We start from the raw sequence: 19,729 nt of genomic DNA on the forward strand, positions 1-19,729 counted from the left end.
TGGGTCACTTCAGAAGTCACTAAAGGTCAACCACATTACATGAGTCACAAGCCAGCTTTACTGGATGGGCGGGGAAGTAATGTAAGTGAACCAAATGATGGCCTTCGCAATAATGTATGAACTAACAAAAATAGCATATTATTGAATCCAGTTCATAAACATTCAATTCATAACCTCTGTTTTGAGTTTTAGATCATAACCACTGAGCTGCAATCCCTACCATGTACTGTATATGTTTCCTATAACCTAATAGTTATCTGTATTTTCTTGAAAGAATCACTGATAACTCAGCAAATGAGAAACGTAATATCTGACACCACATCTCAGGTAGTCACTAAAAAATAACACGCGCAGAAGAATCCCATTTGGTTACTACCAAACTATTGTCCGTCTCTTTCTCTCACTCACATGCTCACACACACTCACACACTCTCTCTCTCTCCTCTCTCTCTCCTCTCTCTCTCTCTCTCTCTCTCTCTCTCTCTCTCTCTCTCTCTCTCTCTTTCTCTCTTTTAAAAAAAAATTTGCATTAAAGTTATCACAGCTTCCTCTCACGAGAACTGGAAATGGTTGCCCTTGAGTGAGGAAACGCCTCATTTCCTCTTTGGCCACTCTGAATTATCACAGGACTTTGCAGCATCAGCTTTGTGTCGGAGTCTTTCAAGTTCATGTACATTTCCACCTGGGGTATGTTGGTCGCTGTGGGAAAATTGGTCTGAATGGCCTGAATGGCCTGTTTCCGTGACTCTGGGACTAGCGTAGATGGGGCATGCTGGTCGATGTGGGCATGTTGGGCTGAATGGCCTGTTTCCACACTGTATGCTAGGGACTCTATGACTAAAATAATCTTGCCATAAATTATGTTAAGACATGTTGTTCATCTGAACAAGAAGGAAGAAACGCAATTGTAATCTACTCACCAATGGCGACTTCCTTCAGCTCACATCATGTAGCTGTTTTGTTCCTCTTGTGTGATGCTTTCACACCCGTATCACATGACGGCTATTGTGCCCAGTTTAAACTGCTTGATAAATCAAGTTCTATCTCCCTTCCTGTTTGTTTAATCCATTATCCTAACTTAAGTTTAGAAAACTACTTTCAGTAGCCAGCCATCCACCTTGTTGTGTTAGTCGACTCTGGGCCATTTGGCCACTGTGCTGGCTCCCTGCTCTTCATGCTCCTGGCTCACTCTTGCCCCTCACGTTCAGCTCTCGCTGTTCCATCAGCTGTTCCTATTTGCTGAATGCCTGCTCTGGGGTGACCTTGTATCCCCACCACTAACTCTCCGCTCTGCCACCTCAGCTGTTTTCCACCCTGCTACTTCTCTTGGTTCTAGCTACAACTCTTCTCCCCCTCATCTTTCACCAGCCATGCCTCCCACTTCCTCTCAGAGGCTGCCGTGATGGTCAAAACTGTTTTTAAACTGATTAAAACTGTCTTGGAAGAACATTGTTTGAAGTTTGTGCCTGGTTTATTCATGTTCTTTTTTGCAATGTTTTGCCAGATGAAGATTTCGTTCAATGATTCTAGTCTGCACACGACATTCGAGTACCCATCTGAGAGCTCGCTAATTCAAGAGGATGATTCTGACGGGAGTGAGGACGATGAGGAGGAGCGACCCTTGACCACCTTCTTCCCGCGTCCCAGCTACACCAGCTCCCCTACGTCCACCAGCAGCCCCATGCACTCCAACACCGTCACCTCAGGTACTTGTCCAAACAGCACCACATGAGGCGTGGGGCCACTCATCACTGGTGAAATCTCTCTACCCAAATTACTGTGGAAGGCTCTCTCTCATTACAGGCACTTCAATGGCGGCACAGCGTAGAGTTGCAGCCTCACAGCGCCAGAGTTCCCAGGTTCCATCTTGACTATGGGTGTAGTTACAGCCTCACAGCGCCAGTCCCAGGTTCCATCCTAACTATGGGTGCTTTTTCCTTTTCTATATCTTTTCACACCATCTCATCTTCGGTTCAGTTCAGTTCAGAGACATTGCGCGGAAACAGGCTCTTTGGCCCTTCATGTCCGCGCCGACCAGCGTTACCAAAACTCTACCCTGTACACACTACGGACAATTTACAATTTTTACCAAGCCAATTAATCTACAAACCTGCACGTCTTTGGAGTGTGTGAGGAAATCGGAGATCCCGGAGAAAACCCACACAGTGGGGAGAACGTACAAATCCTGTACAGACAGCACCTGTAGTCAGGATGGAACCTGGGTATATGGCGCTGTTAGGCAGCAACTCTACTGCTGCGCCACCATGCCGCTCCTGGATCACAGTTATTAAGGAAGAGTCGAGCGGACTGATTTGACAATCCTGCCGCTAATCCTGCCTTTCATTTGAGGGACATTTACACAGCTACACAGCAATCCTTCTGGCCTTGGTAGGGTGAATCAAACACAACTGCTGTACACATTTACAAAAGCAACATTCTAGATTAGGAAGCTGGGAGTCTGTGATGAAGCTGCTGTCACAACCATGGGAGGGAGGCTGAATGATGAAGCGGGCAAACAGAATAAATCAGGAACTCACAGTAACCTCATCAAGGAATGTAATCTGATGATGCAGGTCTTTGTCAATAGCTTACAACATTAGACTGCTTTATGCAATACTATTTCATTAGAAGTAGACGTGGAAGAGGAGAAGTAATTGGGGTTTTGCGAATGAAAGTGGGTGTGTAGGAGGAAATTTACTGTTCAATTGCAACAGAAACCATTTCACCAAGTTACATTGATTACTGTTGCTCTTCATTTTGCTTAGGACTTTGAAACATTCTGGGCAATGGTAACGCAGTGATTGTATTGGGTGTTAATCCAGAGAGCTGCATATATGAGCCAGAGGGATGGGCTCACTTCCAGTCGCAGCAGCTAAAGACATTCTGTTAATCAATCTGTGATATAAAGCTGGTAGGAAGAGTAGTGATTGTGATATTATCAGACTGTTGTAAAATTCCAGCTGGTTCAGTGATGTCCTCCAGGAAAGATGATTGGATACCATCCATGTCTGTTCTGGGTGCCCAACAATGTGCCTTGACTCTCACAAACTACTATGTCCGGGCCTTGTCAGCAGAATCTACATCCCATGGAAGGATTACTAGAAAACTACAGTTCATTATTTGTTAAGTGTATCGGTACAAATGTATTTTTCTTGTGAATTGCGAGCTTTGAGTATTTATTTTCATGGGGAATGTCCTTAAGGCCAGGGTTGGTGTTAGAAACATAGAAAATAGGTGCAGGAGGAGGCCATTCGGCCCTTCGAGCCTTCGGCCCTATGTGTTCCATTAGTTTTGGGCAGAACTGGTGCTACAGCTCTACCTCGTGGCTGTAACAAGGTACTGCAAGATAGTTTGTAGACACACAGATGGAATTATCCTGAAAGTGAAACAATAGCAAAAGTAAACAGTGAAGCAAGAAGTGAAGATGAATCAAAGGGTTGAAGTCGAGACCTTAGCTAGGCGATCTTGGTGTAGGAAGGAACTGCAGGTGAACCGAAGATGGACACAAAATGCTGGAGTAACTCAGCGGGACAGGCAGCATCTCTGGAGAGAAGGAATGGGTGTCGTTTCAGGTCGAGACCCTTCTTTGGACTGAATCAGGGGAGAGGGAGATACAGAGATAAGGAAATGTAAGGTGTGAAAATGAGACACAGGGGATGGAGATCAAGTCAGAGAACCGGGAAGGGGAGGGATGGAGAGAGAGGGAAGGCAAGGGTTACTTGCAGTTAGAGAAGTCAATGTTCATACCGCTGAGGTGTGAGCTGCTCATATTCTGCTTGGGCTAGCTGTTCTCTGCCATCCCTCTTGATGACTTCAGAAATCTTTTATACAGATTCAGTTCTGTGCTATTCCACATTTGAGCTCTGTAAATATTCACGTATTTCCAGTCGGTGGAGGTGTGGTCTGATCTCTCGCACTCCACGGGATCATTTACGACAAACTTAGCAATCTAGCACTGGGTGGCCATTACTGATATAATGTTTCCTTCGGCAGCCCTGTCGAGTTACACGCCTAAACACACGATGCCCTTCGACACGTGGCAGGAACAGAAGCTGAATGAACCCTTTTCCAGTCGAGACAGCTCGATGCAGGGTGGAGAATCCACGACAGAGGACAACATGGTGAGTTTATTCTGTGGCAAAGTACGGCTGCTGACTGGTGTAAGATGGTTACGTTATCAGAGGTGTGTAAGCCATGGGTTGATCACATGAGCGGCCTGGGTGAGAGCAGGAAACCAGAAGCATGTGTTTATTGTGTCACATAAAGCACTGTTGTAAACTATAATCAGGTGGGTGACACACAAGGACCTCCTCCCTCCAAGGGAGCATTATCAGCTTGTCTAAATTTGGAGAGATAATTCAAGATCGTTCCGCACTGCACAGTCTAATTGCTTTAAAGGATGAATAGTCCAGAGAATTAAAGAACAAGACTGGAAGTGTTGGAGTAACTCAGTGGATCCGGCAGCATCTCTGGAGAAAAAGGATGGGTGACGTTTTTGGGCGGGACCCATCTTCAGACTGTTTGTATGAATTACTTTATTGCAGAGGCACAGCCACTGCAATAAAGTATAATGGACCAATGACAGGACTAGGTGAGCACGTGGCAATAGGGTTTAATGTCATGAATGCAGGACCAGGGTTAGGGTCGACACACAAGTGAAGGAACTAGTGGGTCAGGCAGCATCTGTGGAAGTAAACGGACAGACGTTTTGGGTCAGGACCCTTCATCTGGACTGGATTAAAAGGGTAAAAGGAAATCAAACCAGAGTAATGTCATGGCTTTTGACTAACTCCTCTCTGTACCCTTGTTGTTGATTAGTCCCCAGCACTCACTCTTGTTCCCTTTTGTCCACAGCTCACACCAACAGACAACAGCCGCCATTCAGACTACAGCAGTGAACCAGCGCTGTACTTCTGATCTGAAGCAGGTGGATCTCGGGATGGTAACAGTGCTTCTTTAGGGACTAATGTGCCAAGAGTTGTTCGGATGGTACATGCAGGCTACGTGCCATCTGAGGTGTGGCCAGGACTCCTTCCAGAAACTCACCTGTCTCCTTGTAGCTATGCAGGTCACACTGCATGTCCCAGGACCAAGGGTAATCTTGAAAGAACTTCAGTTTGTTTCCTGACATTCCTTTGAGTTTCTGCTGCGCCTCCAGGAGTCGTCTCCAGATTACAGGTGGCACACTGCTGCATTTATGTGGCAGCCTTGAAGCACAGAGACCTCTTACCCCCTGCACCCAATTTGCTACTTTTGCACTTGCTCTCTAAGGGCTCTGACCTGATTCTAAATCATTCCTGGATAGGCGGGACCACCAAGGTGAAGCTCTTTCTGGAAGATGCTGACTACTTTACAGCGGAGACTTTACTTTCACCCTGTGTTTTGTGGCTTTGACCACATTTGTCTTTGAGTATTGGGACCCTGGTTCCTGTTTCTAGCATTGACGATTGCAGTTGCATTTCACATTGCAACATTATGTATATAATGTATTTCTCTAGTTTGTAATTTGCATTGTGCCACTGATGGGTATAACTCTTTCCATTTTCAATGCTCATTTCCTGTGTCTTAAATGATGTAATGAACCATCCCGGCACCTTGGCATCTGACCACCTCCTGGTGAGGCGTGGAGGCTGAGAACACCAAACCACTCCTTGCATTGAAGATGGGATTTCTATGGAAAGTCTTTAGTGCCATGTATCCACTGGGTAGTTAGGATAGTGCGAGAGAGTTGCTCCATGTACAAGGGCAAGAATGGATGCGTGCTGCTGCTGTTCTACCAGAATGAACATTTGTTGATGCCTCGAACTGAAGCATCAAATATTTGTGTGGTTTCAAATGATCAGTCTTCGGGGACAAAGCTCTTCTCTTTTTGGATCCATTTAGCCCTAATACACCTGAAAAAGGTGTAGAATGGTCCGTGCAAATGGACCGATGTAAAATGCAATAAATAACAGCGGGAGTGTTTTATTTGAGGCAGAAATAATTGAAAGACTTTCTGTAGCTCAATGCCATCACCTGCATATTTCCTGTTGTTGATTTAGTTCCTCTTGGGTAGTCTAGGAATGACATTGCACTCTCAGATCCTACAAAGAAAATCTTCAATCAAGCAAAATATGGATCTGAAATTGTGTTTCCTGACGGTGGAGAGGATTATACTTGTGTGATGGGGAGAGGGCAGGGGACATGCTGCTATCGTTATTGTCTTGGCAACTACACTGTCTTCTGAAATGTTGCAGCGCTGAGAGCACCCAATGCCAATAATTCTGATGCAGCAGTGCCTACTGGATTTCCTAAAAGAAAATTAGAAAGAAAAACTAAGGATTCGGTTTAATCTCAGCCCAAGGAACCAGATGGCAGCTTAAATGTGTGTAGAAAGACATTTAGTTTGGATTTGGCATTGTCTCTGAGTGGAGTGGGAAAGGTGCAAAATTAGGTTTGTAGGCTGCATTACTTCTGTCTCACTTTCCACTTTGATTAGTTAGAAAACATTGTTAATTCAATGCAATTCAGGGCGATGAACTGTGAGTGGGAAACTGCAGGAAATTCCTTGTGACTCAAGGGAAATTATCTGCTGTTACAAGTGGAAGTGAAATGTTTAGTCGAGAGACTAGATTTTTATAATTTTCTGATTAAAACTAGATTAAAATGTTAGATCAGGACTTGGCAATAGAACACGGAGTGGTCTTTGGAGTATAGTTGGCCCTGATGTTGTATGGGAATTTAATGGCCCATGAAATATCTATCTCTTTATTCACGCTGAAATGTAAAGCACTGGGACAGAATGCAACTTATTTTCTGGGTTTAAGTCATGCTTGGGCTGAGGTGTACGAAGAAACCTGTTATTAGCGATCATTTGAAGCTATTGTCATGTAGTTTTTGCCTTGGTTCTTGGAGTCCAAAAGCACTTGCATTATTATTCATAATGATGGATTCATCTCCGTCAGGGTGATAAAGGTAGTTGTTGAACACAGAGATAATCTGCAGTGGTCAGGGATGGAAATTGTTCCAGTGTTGAACCAGTGTCATAGTTGTATGAAAACCACTGAGAGATGTGTGGAATTATTCTCTACCGACTTACACTTTACTACCAAACCATCCACGTAAACTGAGGTCGCAGTCACTGGATGTGTTACGTCTGCCTGGGGATGAACGAGTGTGTGAGCTAACTGCAAGTTACTGAGTCAGCGTTCACGAGCCAGACATGGACGAGGTCAGGCAATTGTCGCCCAGCACCTCATCCACCTCTGCTCTCGACACCCTTCCCTCTGAGCTTTACTCTAGTCCCATGTTTTTGTAATGTGATACGAAACACACTGGAAAATTAGAACAAATCTGGAGAGGTAACTAAGTTAGACTATGTTGTAATCATAGATTTGTTTCGCAAAAGATTTCTACGTAAACTAGTGTCTATTTTAATGTTTTTGATGCTGACCACTTATTTTGAATATATTCTAATTATTTATGAATGGAGGTGTTTGGGGTTTAGCTATAGTAAGGTTTATGTGAGAACTGGGTGCAGTTCCATAGGCACAAGGAGCTCACACCATCTGACCACTCCCAAGAATCTTCACCATCTCTCTCAACACCACATATGACACACTCCAAAAACATTCAAACCAACTAACAGCATTATTATAGGAGGATTTTATAATCGTAATGTCGTAAGCATATTATTAGTAGCTAGAACATTTGAAAACAGTCTTCTGTGACCATTGACATAAATGACCACGTTTGATAAAAACCGTTAACAGAAGAGGGATGAACACAAAAAGATTCTGAAATTGGCTGGCCCGTCATCATAGGTCTGAGAGCCAGGTGAAAGACATTTTATTCCATGAAATTCCATATGCACTGTAGAATTTTGCACTTAGAGATTGAACTGATAGGAAGAACTGAAAGTTGCCACCGTCCAGTCATAAGGCCAAATGCATTGTTTGTACCAACATTCACCTGGAATGATAATGCTTAGAAAACACATTATTTAAAGAAAAAACTCAATTAAGGACACGTCCTCTGCAGGTTTCTTTCTTTACAGTGATTCGCAGGGCTTATTTTGATAGAAAATTTGTACTTTTTGGTTGTAGATGTAATAATATTCATTATGATTTATGATTTTCAGAGATGTGATTGATTTAAAATAAAAAATACACTGTCAATAGTTTTTGTGTGGAAAAGTGTCTAAAATAGATTTACCTTCAAGTACTGAAGAAACAAACAGGACATGACTTACTGCCTGTACTGTGTTGAATTGAACTCTGGCTGATCTGTCATTTAACTTGTTTTATTCCTGTACTTAGTACTGTTAATTTCCTGCCTCGGACTTCAATGGTTTCTTTATTATCACGTATACCAAGGTACAGTGAAATATGTTTTTGCATACGGCTCAGCAAGACTATCACCGTACATGGGCACAATCCCTCAGATTGTACAGAAGGTGCAGAACAGCCAAGAGTCTGTATGCAAGAGGTGCCATTTTACAGTCCCAGTTGCAGCTGGCTACAAAGGCCCATTGCAGCCATCGCTTCCATTACAGCCGTCCCCATTCGGCCCATCAAGTCTATCCCGCTGTTCAATCATGGGTGATCTATCTTTCCCTCTTAACTCTATTCTCCTACCTTCTCCCCATAACTTCTGACACCCGTACTAATCAAGAATCTATCTATCTCTGCCTTCAATATATCCACTGACTTGTAGCCTCCACAGCCTTCTGTGGCAAAGAATTCCAGATTCACCACCCTCTGACTAAAGAAATTCTCCTCATCTCCTTCCTAAAAGAACGTCCTTTAATTCTGATTCTATGATTCTCTAGTCCTAGACTCTCCCACTAGTGGAAACATCCTCTCCACATCCACTCTATCCAAGCCTTTCGTTATTCTGTACGTTTCAATGAGGTCCCCCCCTCATTCTTCTAAACTTCAGCGAGTACAGGTCCAGTGCCGTCAAACACTCATCATATGTTAACCTATTCATTCCTGGGATCATTCTTGTAAACCTCTTCTGGACTCTCTCCAGAGTCAGCACATCCTTTCTCAGATATGGTGCCCAAAATTGCTCACAATATTCCAAATGCAGCCTGACCAGCACCTTATAGAGCCTCAGCGTTGCATCCCTGTTTATGTATATAAGCCCTCTCAAAATAAATGCTAGCAGTGCGTTTGCTTTCTTTACTACCGAGGTTCCACAAGGTAGTAGAAACATTCTACAAGGTTGTGAAGGACTTGCTCCTGTTAACCTTCATTTATATCGGACCATTGTCCTTAAAGCTTTTCAAACCAGCACAATCCTTTCTAGTTTGTGCCCCCCTTTCCCACTCTAGCACTTTATTAACTTTTCCAATTATGGAAATTATCCCAAAATGCTGACACCAACTCTTTCCACAGATTGCTGCCTGGCCATTTGTCCAACATTTTTATTTGGAGATAAATCTAATTGCCCGCATCCTCAGTGACGATATCAATATGACTGAATACATCATTTAAGTTCATATTTCCATATAACACCAAAGGAGGCCAGCCAAGCCATCCAATTTATAGCAGCTCAGAGCTATCTCCTTCCCAGTATTTCTCAGTAACCCATTCTGTCATATTTATTAATTAATACCTCTACTAATTCTCCTGTCACCTCACTAACACCAGAAGTAATTCACAAAAGGGCAAATTTACTACACACAGACTGCAATGGAGGTTAGAAATGAATACAGGCGTTTGAAGCTGTGGAACAGCTGCACTATACGTAGCAACACTGCCAACGTTTACCCGTTGTTAATCACTGATGTCAATGTGTTGAGGAGAGTTTCCTCTGGCAATATGTAGAGGGCTCTACACGGGAGAGGGGAGTTTTTTATGCCGGGCTTGAGGATACTGCAAGATTGGAGCGTTTAATGCAGGGTTTGGGAGTCTGCGATATTGGAGTGTTTGCAGCTTGATGTTTGTGTTTACAGCATTAAACATAGAATGGCACAGGAACGGACCCCATGACCCATTTGTCCGTCCCACAGAAATGAACAGACACAAGTTCAACTTGTTAATGTTTTTAAACCATTAATTTGCATGTTTTGTCCTCTTTTTGTCTGTTCCTTTTTCATATACTTCCAACAACCTTAGGGTGTGAATCTTTTATTAAAACTAAGTGGATGGACTCAGTTGTTCTGTCTGCTGTTCAAAATAACATGACTGCAGAAGTCATAAACCCACGGTGCTGGGAGTTACCAGGTCTTCGCATCTACCAGAACACTGACAACATCTTCCGTATGAACAGCAAGGGGTTTGTTACAAAGTACAATGCATAAGAGTTTTCTAGCAAGTGCCGACCAGAACATCAGCTTTACCTCTCCAGCAATGAATTTTCTTCAAAATGTAGCATTTTCTTGCAACATTGAGTTGTTCGGAGGAGTTCAAATGATACAATTATTATAGGTTAGGAATCACTATCCCTCCACTCCTATCATTAACGACAGGAAACATTGGATTTCAAGTCATCCATTATAATCACTATATTTAAATAATCCAAACTTCTCATATCTGTATACTTTATTATAAAGCAGAACTACAAATTCAAGTGTTTAAGTAATCCTGAATCCCTGATAAAGGCGTAATTTGAAACTATACAAGAGTTATCTTTTATGAGGCATCCAATGACACATTTCTCACTGTTGTGATTGAAGCCGACTGCAGAAGACCAGGACTGCTACTCAGCTGTTGTCGTTGACCTGATTCAGGGTTCCAGCTTCCCGCTTCAGGACGGTCAGCAAAGTCTGTGAGCTCTCCAGGATCTGTGCAAACAGAAGGGAACAGCGCACCAACAATGCAGTTAACGGGTGCCGAGGAAGAAAATGTAGGATCATGGAGGGGAGAGTTAGACATTGATTCTTCTGCCTTGAAATGGGAACTGATGATGGTTAATACACAAAATGCTGGAGTAACTCAGTGGGTCAGGCAGCATCTCTGGAGAACATGGATAGGTGACATCGAGACCTTTCTTCAGACTGATTGAGTTACTCCAGTACTTTGTCATTTCACCGTATCCCCCCGGCCTGCACCAGCGAGACCAACACCCGCTGCACGATCCGGTTGACACAGCGTGTTGTTGTGGCTCACGTTGTAGCCCCTGGGGACAGCGTTTTCTACAGGCCGTGCCATCGACAGGACGCACTCAGTCACTGTGGGTTCCCTTCCCTCACCAGCCGCCGCTTCTTCCGCTGGCAATCACATTTGTTCACTCCCCGCTGCCACCACCTCCTCCACCCTCACCATCACCGACATCTTCCAAGGTGGAGTCTGTCAGCGACTCCAGTGGAGAAGGAGACAGTGGAGCAGACAAAGCGACAGCTGGTGAGGGGGAGAGAGTCCCACAGTGACCAAGCGCGTCCTGTTCTTGGTTCTTGGTTTCTTGGTCCTCCAAAATATTCCAAATGGAATTTAAACTGGAGGTGGTAAGCCAGAAAGGGTTATTGGGAAGAAAGAGCTACTTAAAATGTAGTTGCATCTGGTTGGGTAACTATAGTTGGGTGGAGATTATTCCATGCTTTAATTGTGCGGGGGAAGAACGAATTGCTGTATACATCGGTTGGTGGTATCAGCCTGAACAGAGTGCTGTCCTAACAGGCTATAACGTGAGCTGATGGGTGAAGAAGGGATCACTGGTACATCTTGCGAGCGGGGAATCTGCAAAAACATTAGAAGACTTGACAGGGATGGTGTCGGAAGCCAGGACAGTAGGTGGCTGAGGAGACGGTACCAGTAGAGGATGGCATTGGCAGGTACGTCCACTATAACTAATATCCGTTATAAGGGGTCCATTACAGCAAGTTTACTGTAGTTATAGAGTGGGTTCAGGCATAAGACGGAGAACATTCCACCGAAGGATTTTAATATAATCAAGGCATAAAAGAAGGAATTAAGTTTTAACGGTCTGAAGATTACAACAACATGTAGGAAACAGTTTATCCTCAGGTTATCTGATCAAATCCCAGGCAAAGTTGGGCATTTTAACCAAGGACAAAGCACAGATTTTTGATTCACACATGTGTCTTCGCACCTGAACAGACAACAGGAATTTTGCACGGGTGACATTAAAAGAACAGTGGACACCATCAGAAATACCCAGAGATATCCTTGGAAATGCCAATAACCATTTCAGCATTCTGCCCTAAGCACAAATGTTTAGGCAACCCCACAAAGATAGAACAACACAGCTGCAAGATTGTATCCCTCTTGAGATCACTCCTTCTCCAACCAACAATTGGCCTACCAGGGCACCACCCTGTCTGAGGTCATTTGTTGCTGGCCCTGATATGTCCAGGTCTTTTCTCATCTGATGAAGGATCCCAACCTGAAGTGTCACCTATCTCGTTTCTCCAGAGATGCTGCCTAATCTGCTGAGTTTCTCCAGCACTTTGTCTCTACCTTTGGTATAAACCAGCATCTGCAGTTCTTTGTTTCTACATTTAACAAAAGACTTGGTTTTCCTGTACGGGTTCAATGCTTAGACTGTGACGATTTACAGTGTTTTATATGATTGTAATTAACAGAATCTGAAGGGGATTGTACTCACCTTCATATAGGCAGCTTCTGTCTCTGCGATCGTTCTGTCAAATTCGTTTCGGGTGGCCATCTTGCGTGCCAGGCTCTCGTTCACCTTTGCAAGTTTCTCTGTCAAAAGCCGGATGTCGTTCTGCAGCCTGTTCTTCTCCTCCTCTTCCTGGAGAATTTGCTGGTTCAGCTCTTCTCTCTTCGTACACAATTCCTCAATACCTGGTAGAACAATCTCTAGTTAGCACAGGAATTTAAACATCCAATAGGAGTGTTAGACAATCGGTGCAGGAGATTGAGAGATTTGGAATCAATATAGAGTAACTCATTCATGAAATAATTGGGTGAATAATTGGACTGTGTGGAGTTTCCTGGAAACAAGCTATATTGTTCTCCATTTCCCCTCTTCCATTTATAGTGTCATAGTCATACAGTGTGGAATCAGGCCCTTCAGCCCAACTTGCCCATGCTGACCAACATGCCACCATCTACACTAGTCCCTGCCTGCATTTGGCCCATATCCCTCTAAACATGTCCTATCTATGTACCTGCCCAAATGACTTTTAAACATTTTGATTGTACCTGCCTCAACTACCTCCATCTGGCAGCTCGTTCCATTCACCCACTATCTTTGTGCAAAAAATGTAAACCTATGTTCTCTTGTTATTAGTCACCCTATGTAAAGGAGTGATACCTGACACACTGTAACCTTTACTAAGTGTTTATTAAAGCACATGGCACACACGTCCCAGCACTGACTGCATCCAGCCTTCAGGCGTCCCGGGACCAAGTGGGAGGAAACAAAGGGAGGATATCACAGTTATACTAATATGATGGGGCGTGGTTAGTGGTGATGAGGTAGCTACATTATAGGTTGCATGCATAAACCATCTACATCCTTCCCCTTACAAATTAAACAAGTTACGGCATAGCAGGTTGGTTATACAGTACCTGCAAAGCTATACGAAGTCTCCGTATTGAGCCGGAGGTTTGACAATCCGACCCGAGCGAGTGCGCACAGCACCCTCACCCTCCCCACCCGAAAGAATAGGAGGAGGGACAGGAACAGGAACAGGAGGGAGAGAGAAGGTAGGTGGAGACCCAAGCTTGAAAGGGGAACCGAGAGGCACAGGTGAACCAGGTGAAGCAGAAGGGGTAGAATGAGCAGAAGTCGGAGAGTGAAGACCTGACAAGGGACGACAGGGCCGGAGAGGCCAACCCTGGAAGAGCAGGGGGAGGAGACCGAGGCAAGCGGACCGACCGGGGCATGCAGGGAGCAGAGGGTAAGTTAGTGGAGGAAGGCTCGACACGCGATGGAGGGGCATACGGAACCGCAGGAGGTGGTTTGGGCTCGTTGACCGCCAACAGGTGCTGGCGGCTGCGCCGGTAGATAGTCCCCTCAAAATCCACCAGGTAGGACCGTGGCGAACTGTCGACCCTGACTACGGTAGCGAGTCGGGAGAAGCTGGTAGACGTCTGCAAACGGACGACCTGGCCAGGCAGCAGTGGGGATAGGGGGCGGCAGGACTTGTCGTGCGAGCAGCGCTGGATTTCGTGCTTCTGAGCAATCCGTTGCTGGACAGCAGCAGGCTGCAGGACTTTGGGCATCAGGGACTGCTGGGCGATCGGCATCGGAGGGCGAATAACGCGGGACATGAGGCGTTGGGCAGGGGATCGCATTGTACTGTCCTTGGAGATATTTCGAAGGTTCAACAGACCCTGATAGAAATCACCGTTGGAGAGACGGGATTGTTCAAGCAGGTGCTTTGCACTGCGGACCGCACGTTCAGCCAGTCCATTGCTCTGCGGGTACTCCGGGCTGCTGGTGAAATGATTGAAGTTCCACTTTGCAGCGAAAGCTTGAAATTCGGCACTAGTGAACTGGCGGCCGTTGTCGGTCTGCAACCGAACCGGGGAACCAAACGTGGCGAAATGACTTCGGAGCTTACTGATCACCATCTCCGAGGTGATGGCAGGGAGAAGGTCCACCTCGAACCAATTTGAGTAAGAGTCGACCAACACAAGGTACTGCTTTCCACGCCACTCGAAAATATCAGCAGCCAGCGAAGACCAGGGCATGTCAGGGGCAGGCTGTTGTAGAAGCGGCTGTCGCTGCTGATGCGGGGCAAGAGAGTTGCAATCCGGACAGGAGGCCACCCTGGCCTTGATGTACTTTGCCATGCCCGGCCAATAATATTGTTCCTGGGCATGCGAGATGGTGGCATCTGCCTCGGGATGCCCCATATGGGCAGCGTTGAAGTACAAACCGTACAGCGAGGCAGGGACGACCACCTTGTGTCCCTTGATGATAATGCCGTCCCGGAGCACCAGCTCATCGCGAACCAGAAAAAAAGGGTGAACGCCAGCAGGCAATGAAGTCCGTTTGATAGGCCACCCGCGCTTGATGACAGCAGCAAGCTGTTGCAGGTCGGGGTCGTTAGCGGTATGCTCAACCAGGCACTGGAGCTGCTTGGAAGGGACGAAGTTCACGTTCAGTACCTGTAGGTCTGCCTGCTCGAAGGGGTGCTGGTCGCAGGAGGTCCGGGGGGCCCGGGACAGCGCGTCAGCCACATGCATCTCGGTGCCCCTCTTGTAGACGATTTTAAAGTCAAACCGCTGTAGCTGCAGCATCATCCGCTGTAGCCTGGCTGGAGCGCTGTGTATAGGCTTGTTAAGGATCGTCACCAGGGGTTGGTGATCCGTCTCTACAGTGAACCTGGTGCCAAAGAGGAAGTCCTTAAACTTAGAACAGGCAAACACAACCGCCAGCAGCTCCTTCTCTATCTGCGCATAGCGCTGCTCTGTGTCCGTCATGGTCCTAGAGGCATAGGAGATAGGCTGCAACGAACCATCATCATGGGGCTGCAGACAAGCAGCACCCAGTCCAAAACGAGAAGCGTCGCACGTTACCACAACCGGACGTAGTAAATCAAAGAACTTCAGAGTAGGTGTGCTGATCAGCTTCTTCTTTAGTAGGTCGAAAGCCTGCTGGTGGTGTGGAACCAAGCAATGTCCTTTTTAGTAAGTTGGCTCAGGGGTGCGCTCAGCTCGCTGAGGTCAGGGATAAACTTGCCCAGATAGTTGACCATACCCAGGAAGCGCTGTAGACTGGTAACATCAGTCGGGGCAGGCAGCTCGGAGATGGCGCTGGTCTTTTGCGGGTCGGACTTTAACCTGTGGGCCGTGAAAATGTGGCCAACATATGGGACCTCAGGCACCCGGAACCTGCATTTTGACTGGTTCAGCTTTAGATTGATCTGCCGTGCGCGGTCTAGAATCTGTCGGAGGTGGCGGTCATGTTCAGCCACATCCCTTCCATAGACCAGAATGTCGTCCACAATAATCGCACAGGGCAGACCTGCAAACAATTGTTCCATAGAACGCTGGAATACCTCACTGGCGGAGTTGATGCCGAACGGCATCCGCAAAAATTTAAACCTGCCGAAGGGTGTACCGAATGTGGTCAAGTCCGAGGAGCGTTTGTCCAGGGGTATTTGCCAAAATGAACTCCTGGCATTGAGGACGGAAAACACCGTGGCTTGTCCGACCTGGGCGGCAACATCTTCAACAGTCCTCATAGGGTAGTGGGGCCGTTTAATCGCCAGATTCAAGTCCTTAGGGTTGATGCATACCCGTATTTCATTCTTCCCTTTCTTCATTGTGGCGACCATGGTGGAGACCCATTCGGTGGGATCGCTGACAGCCTCCAGCACTCCCATGTTAACCATATCCTTCAGCATAGCCTCCACCTTACCCTTCATGGCGAACGACACTCTGTGAGGTGGGCGGATCACAGGCACCACGGAGGGGTCTGTTGCGATTTTATACACAAGCGGCAGCTTTCCCAACTTGTCGTCGAACAGGTCCGGGTACTCGGATAGTGGATCCATCACTGCTTGCACCTCGTGGATCGTATGGTCGAAGGACACCAGACCAAGATCCTGGCAGGCCTGGTTGCTCAGTAGAGTTACACAGTCGCAATCCAGAATAAAGAACGACAGGTCACGGGATGATTTCTGTAGCACACAATGGAAGGTCGCCCTCCCCACAGGTGTTAGCTCCTCTTCCCCATAGGCACGCAAAACAGAGCGATCTGCAGTCAACAGCTCATTATTTCTTATCTTGTGAAACAGTGATATTGACATTACGTTCACTTTTGCTCCAGTATCCAGCTTCGCAGAGAAGGACTTATTGTTCACGGTAATGAGCACAGATGGATCGGGGAGGCGAGATCGGCTGTGGAGGAGAGTGTAAACACTTGCATCTCCCATGGAATAGCTGAGCTCAGAGTCGGGGGCAGTGTCGACAGAGGACTGAGAATCCATCTCACTATCAACTTGCTGAAGGTTGTTTAGGAATTGTCTGGGAGCTGAGAGCACATTCCCACGGGACCTGCAGGCAGCTGCAAAGTGGTTCATTTTCTTACAGAAATTGCAAGATTTTCCAAGAGCTGGGCACTGTGACTGCGTGGGGTGGACATAATTACAGTTGGGACACTTCTGAGAGCGCGGGACCCGAGATGTACGAACGGGCCGCGGTGGAGGGTGAAAGTTGTCCTGCATACGGCGTTGTCCTGCAACGCCAGTCAGATTTATGGCTCGGCTGTTGGATCCCCTCTGCCCATGCGGAGGGTTAACCACTTCGGCGATGCGGCACGCATGCATTGCTTGAGTCAGGGTTAGGTCAGGCCGTTGCAGCAAATCGGCACGTAGTTTCTGGTCGAGCATGCCAGTGACGAGAATGTCCCTGGTGAGCTGGTCTCGCATGGTCTCAAAACGGCACCGCTGAGCAAGGTGGCGCAGGTCAGCGATGAAACACTCGACAGGTTCATCCGGCTGCTGCTTCCGTGAGAAAAACCTAGCCCGCTCCAATATGCGGTTGGAGGGCAGGTCGCAAATCTCTGCAAACTTGCGCAAAAGACATACCGGGTCATCGGCAGATTCAGCTGGCTCGACGAGCTGTTTGTTGTCATCCAGGACCGCTGGATCGTAGACGAAAGCCTGAGCTCTCTTCATGGCGTCGGGACCGGCCAGGTTAAGCAGGAGTGAGGCTTTGACCGCAGCTGGGTCGTTCCGGTGCACAATGTTAACTAAGTGAGTGTAGTCCATCACAAAAGTAGCCCATCGCTCCGCAATGTAAGCGTCAAAGACAAGGGGAGATGGCTTACGGCATGAGGATGCCATATCAGGGGAAACCCAACACTGGGCACTCAGGGGACAAATAAAAAGAAAACCGGTAAACGGGAGGCGCGCGTTTAACTAGCTGACACCATGTAAAGGAGTGATACCTGACACACTGTAACCTTTACTAAGTGTTTATTAAAGCACATGGCACACACGTCCCAGCACTGACTGCATCCAGCCTTCAGACGTACCGAGACCAAGTGGGAGGAAACAAAGGGAGGATATCACAGTTATACTAATATGATGGGGCGTGGTTAGTGGTGATGAGGTAGCTACATTATAGGTTGCATGCATAAACCATCTACACCCTACTCTGGGTAAAAGACTGTGCATTTACCCGATCTATTCCTCTCATGATTTTATACACCTCTATAGGATCTCCCATCATCATCCTGTGCTCCAAGGAATATAGTCCTGGTCTGCCCAACCATTCCCTATAGCTCAGGCCCTCAAATCCTGGCAACATCCTCGTAAAATCTTCTCTGTGCCCTTTTCAACTTAACATCTTTCCTATAACAGGGTGACCAATACTCCAAATGTGGCCCCACCAATGTCTTGTACAGATATAACATGACCTCCCAACTTCTATACTCTGATGGAGGCCAATTTGCCAAAAGTATTCTTGACCACACTATCTGCCCGTGACTCCACTTTCAAGGAACTATGTACCTGCACCCCAAGATCCCACTCCCCAGAGCCCGACCATTCACTGTCAATGTCCAGCCCTGGTTTGACTTCCCACTTATCTGTATTAAACTCCATTAACCATTCCTCAGCCGACCTGCCCAACTGATCAAGATTCTGCTGCAATGTATAGTAATCATCTTTGCTATCAACGATGCCACCCACTTTTGTGTCCTCTGTAAATTCTCTAATCGTGCCTTGCATTCTCATCCAAATCATTGATATAAACCACAAACAGCAAAGGACACTGCACCGATTGCTGAGACACACCACTAGTCACAGGCCTTCAGCATGAAAAACACTCTTCCACCATCACCCTCTGCTTCCTTCCATGAAACCAATTGTCTATCCAGTCTGCTACCTCTACCTGGACCCCGTGCGATCTAACTCTCCAGAGCAGCCTACCATGCGGACCCTTATCAAATGCCTTGCTGAAGTCCGTATGGATAGTCTGACTTTGCCCTCATTAACCTTTTTAGTTACTTCCTCAAAAAAACTCAATCAGGTCCGTGAGACCCAATCTCCCACATACAAATCTGTGCCCTATCCAGATGCATATGTATCTTATCCCTCTGAATACTCTTCAGTGACTTGCCTACCACAGACATTGGGCTCACTGGTCTATAGTTACGAGGCATTTCCTTGCTGTCCTTCTTAAACCGAGGCACCACGTTAGAAACATAGGTGCAGGAGTAGGCCATTCGGCCCTTCGAGCCAGCACCGCCATTCAATATGATCATGGCAGATCAGCCACAATCAATACCCCGTTCCTGATTCCCCCTCATATTCCTTGATTCCATTAGCCAAGAGCTAAATCTAATTCTCTCTTGAAAACGTCCACGAGGGCACATCTTATTCGAACTTTCTCCCCACTCTCCACCCGACCCGACCTTGTCCATTCCCCACAGACGCTGCCCGAACGCTGAGTTACTCCTGCACTTTGTGTTTTGCTCAACATTCCAGCATCTGCAATTCCTTGTATCTCCATAACTAAGGTCGCGGTGTCTAAACCAAAGATCCTATATCAGGCTTTGGTCTAAACTAGTGACGGGAACCATGGAGGAATCTGTGGAGGAAAGCAGCACAGATGTAAAACCGCGCAGTAGGTAGAAGGGCCGAACAACCGGCCTCGCTTCCTATTCCCCATCTCCACACTCACATTTCACCAGCTCGTTGTTGTAGCTCTGGAGCGCGGCGCCCTGTTGTGTCATGGCGGCCTCCTCCTTCCTCCCGCCCGCCGTCACCTAGCAACCGCCTGCCCGGCCGGCCCATCGTCATCATCCCGCGTCCGCCCGGCCTACCGTCATCATTCCGCGCCCGCCGTCACCCGGC

General features: G+C 46.7%; 1 protein-coding gene and 1 long non-coding RNA gene across 2 annotated transcripts; one reads left to right on the forward strand and one right to left on the reverse strand.

Moving 5' to 3' along the window:
- The first annotated feature begins 1,508 nt into the window (after positions 1–1,508).
- On the forward strand, positions 1,509–8,158 carry LOC116990903. The gene is made up of 3 exons (XR_004416653.1): positions 1,509–1,706; positions 3,994–4,121; positions 4,855–8,158. It is a non-coding gene; the product is annotated as an uncharacterized LOC116990903 (long non-coding RNA).
- Positions 8,159–10,511: 2,353 nt separating this feature from the next.
- LOC116990902 (Sjoegren syndrome nuclear autoantigen 1 homolog) lies at positions 10,512–19,684 on the reverse strand. Its single transcript, XM_033049037.1, has 3 exons — positions 19,557–19,684; positions 12,553–12,752; positions 10,512–10,771 (listed from the first exon to the last, which is right to left on the reverse strand). Exons 1-3 carry the CDS (start codon positions 19,606–19,608, stop codon positions 10,691–10,693), a joined length of 333 nt encoding a protein of 110 aa, XP_032904928.1. The 5' UTR covers positions 19,609–19,684; the 3' UTR covers positions 10,512–10,690.
- Positions 19,685–19,729: the final 45 nt, after the last annotated feature.

This window comes from Amblyraja radiata, chromosome 32 (assembly GCF_010909765.2).
Source record: "Amblyraja radiata isolate CabotCenter1 chromosome 32, sAmbRad1.1.pri, whole genome shotgun sequence".
In the NCBI taxonomy this organism is placed as follows: Eukaryota; Metazoa; Chordata; class Chondrichthyes; order Rajiformes; family Rajidae; genus Amblyraja; species Amblyraja radiata.

Bases quoted from the DNA above. Each gene is read 5' to 3' on its own strand.
- LOC116990902 (XM_033049037.1), bottom strand. From the start codon at position 19,608: ATGACACAACAGGGCGCCGCGCTCCAGAGCTACAACAACGAGCTGGTG. The intron at 12,753-19,556 runs GTGAGTGTGGAG...TTGTTCTACCAG, and splicing joins CAACAACGAGCTGGTGAAAT to GTATTGAGGAATTGTGTACG. The intron at 10,772-12,552 runs GTGAGTACAATC...CTGTTTGCACAG, and splicing joins CAGAAGCTGCCTATATGAAG to ATCCTGGAGAGCTCACAGAC.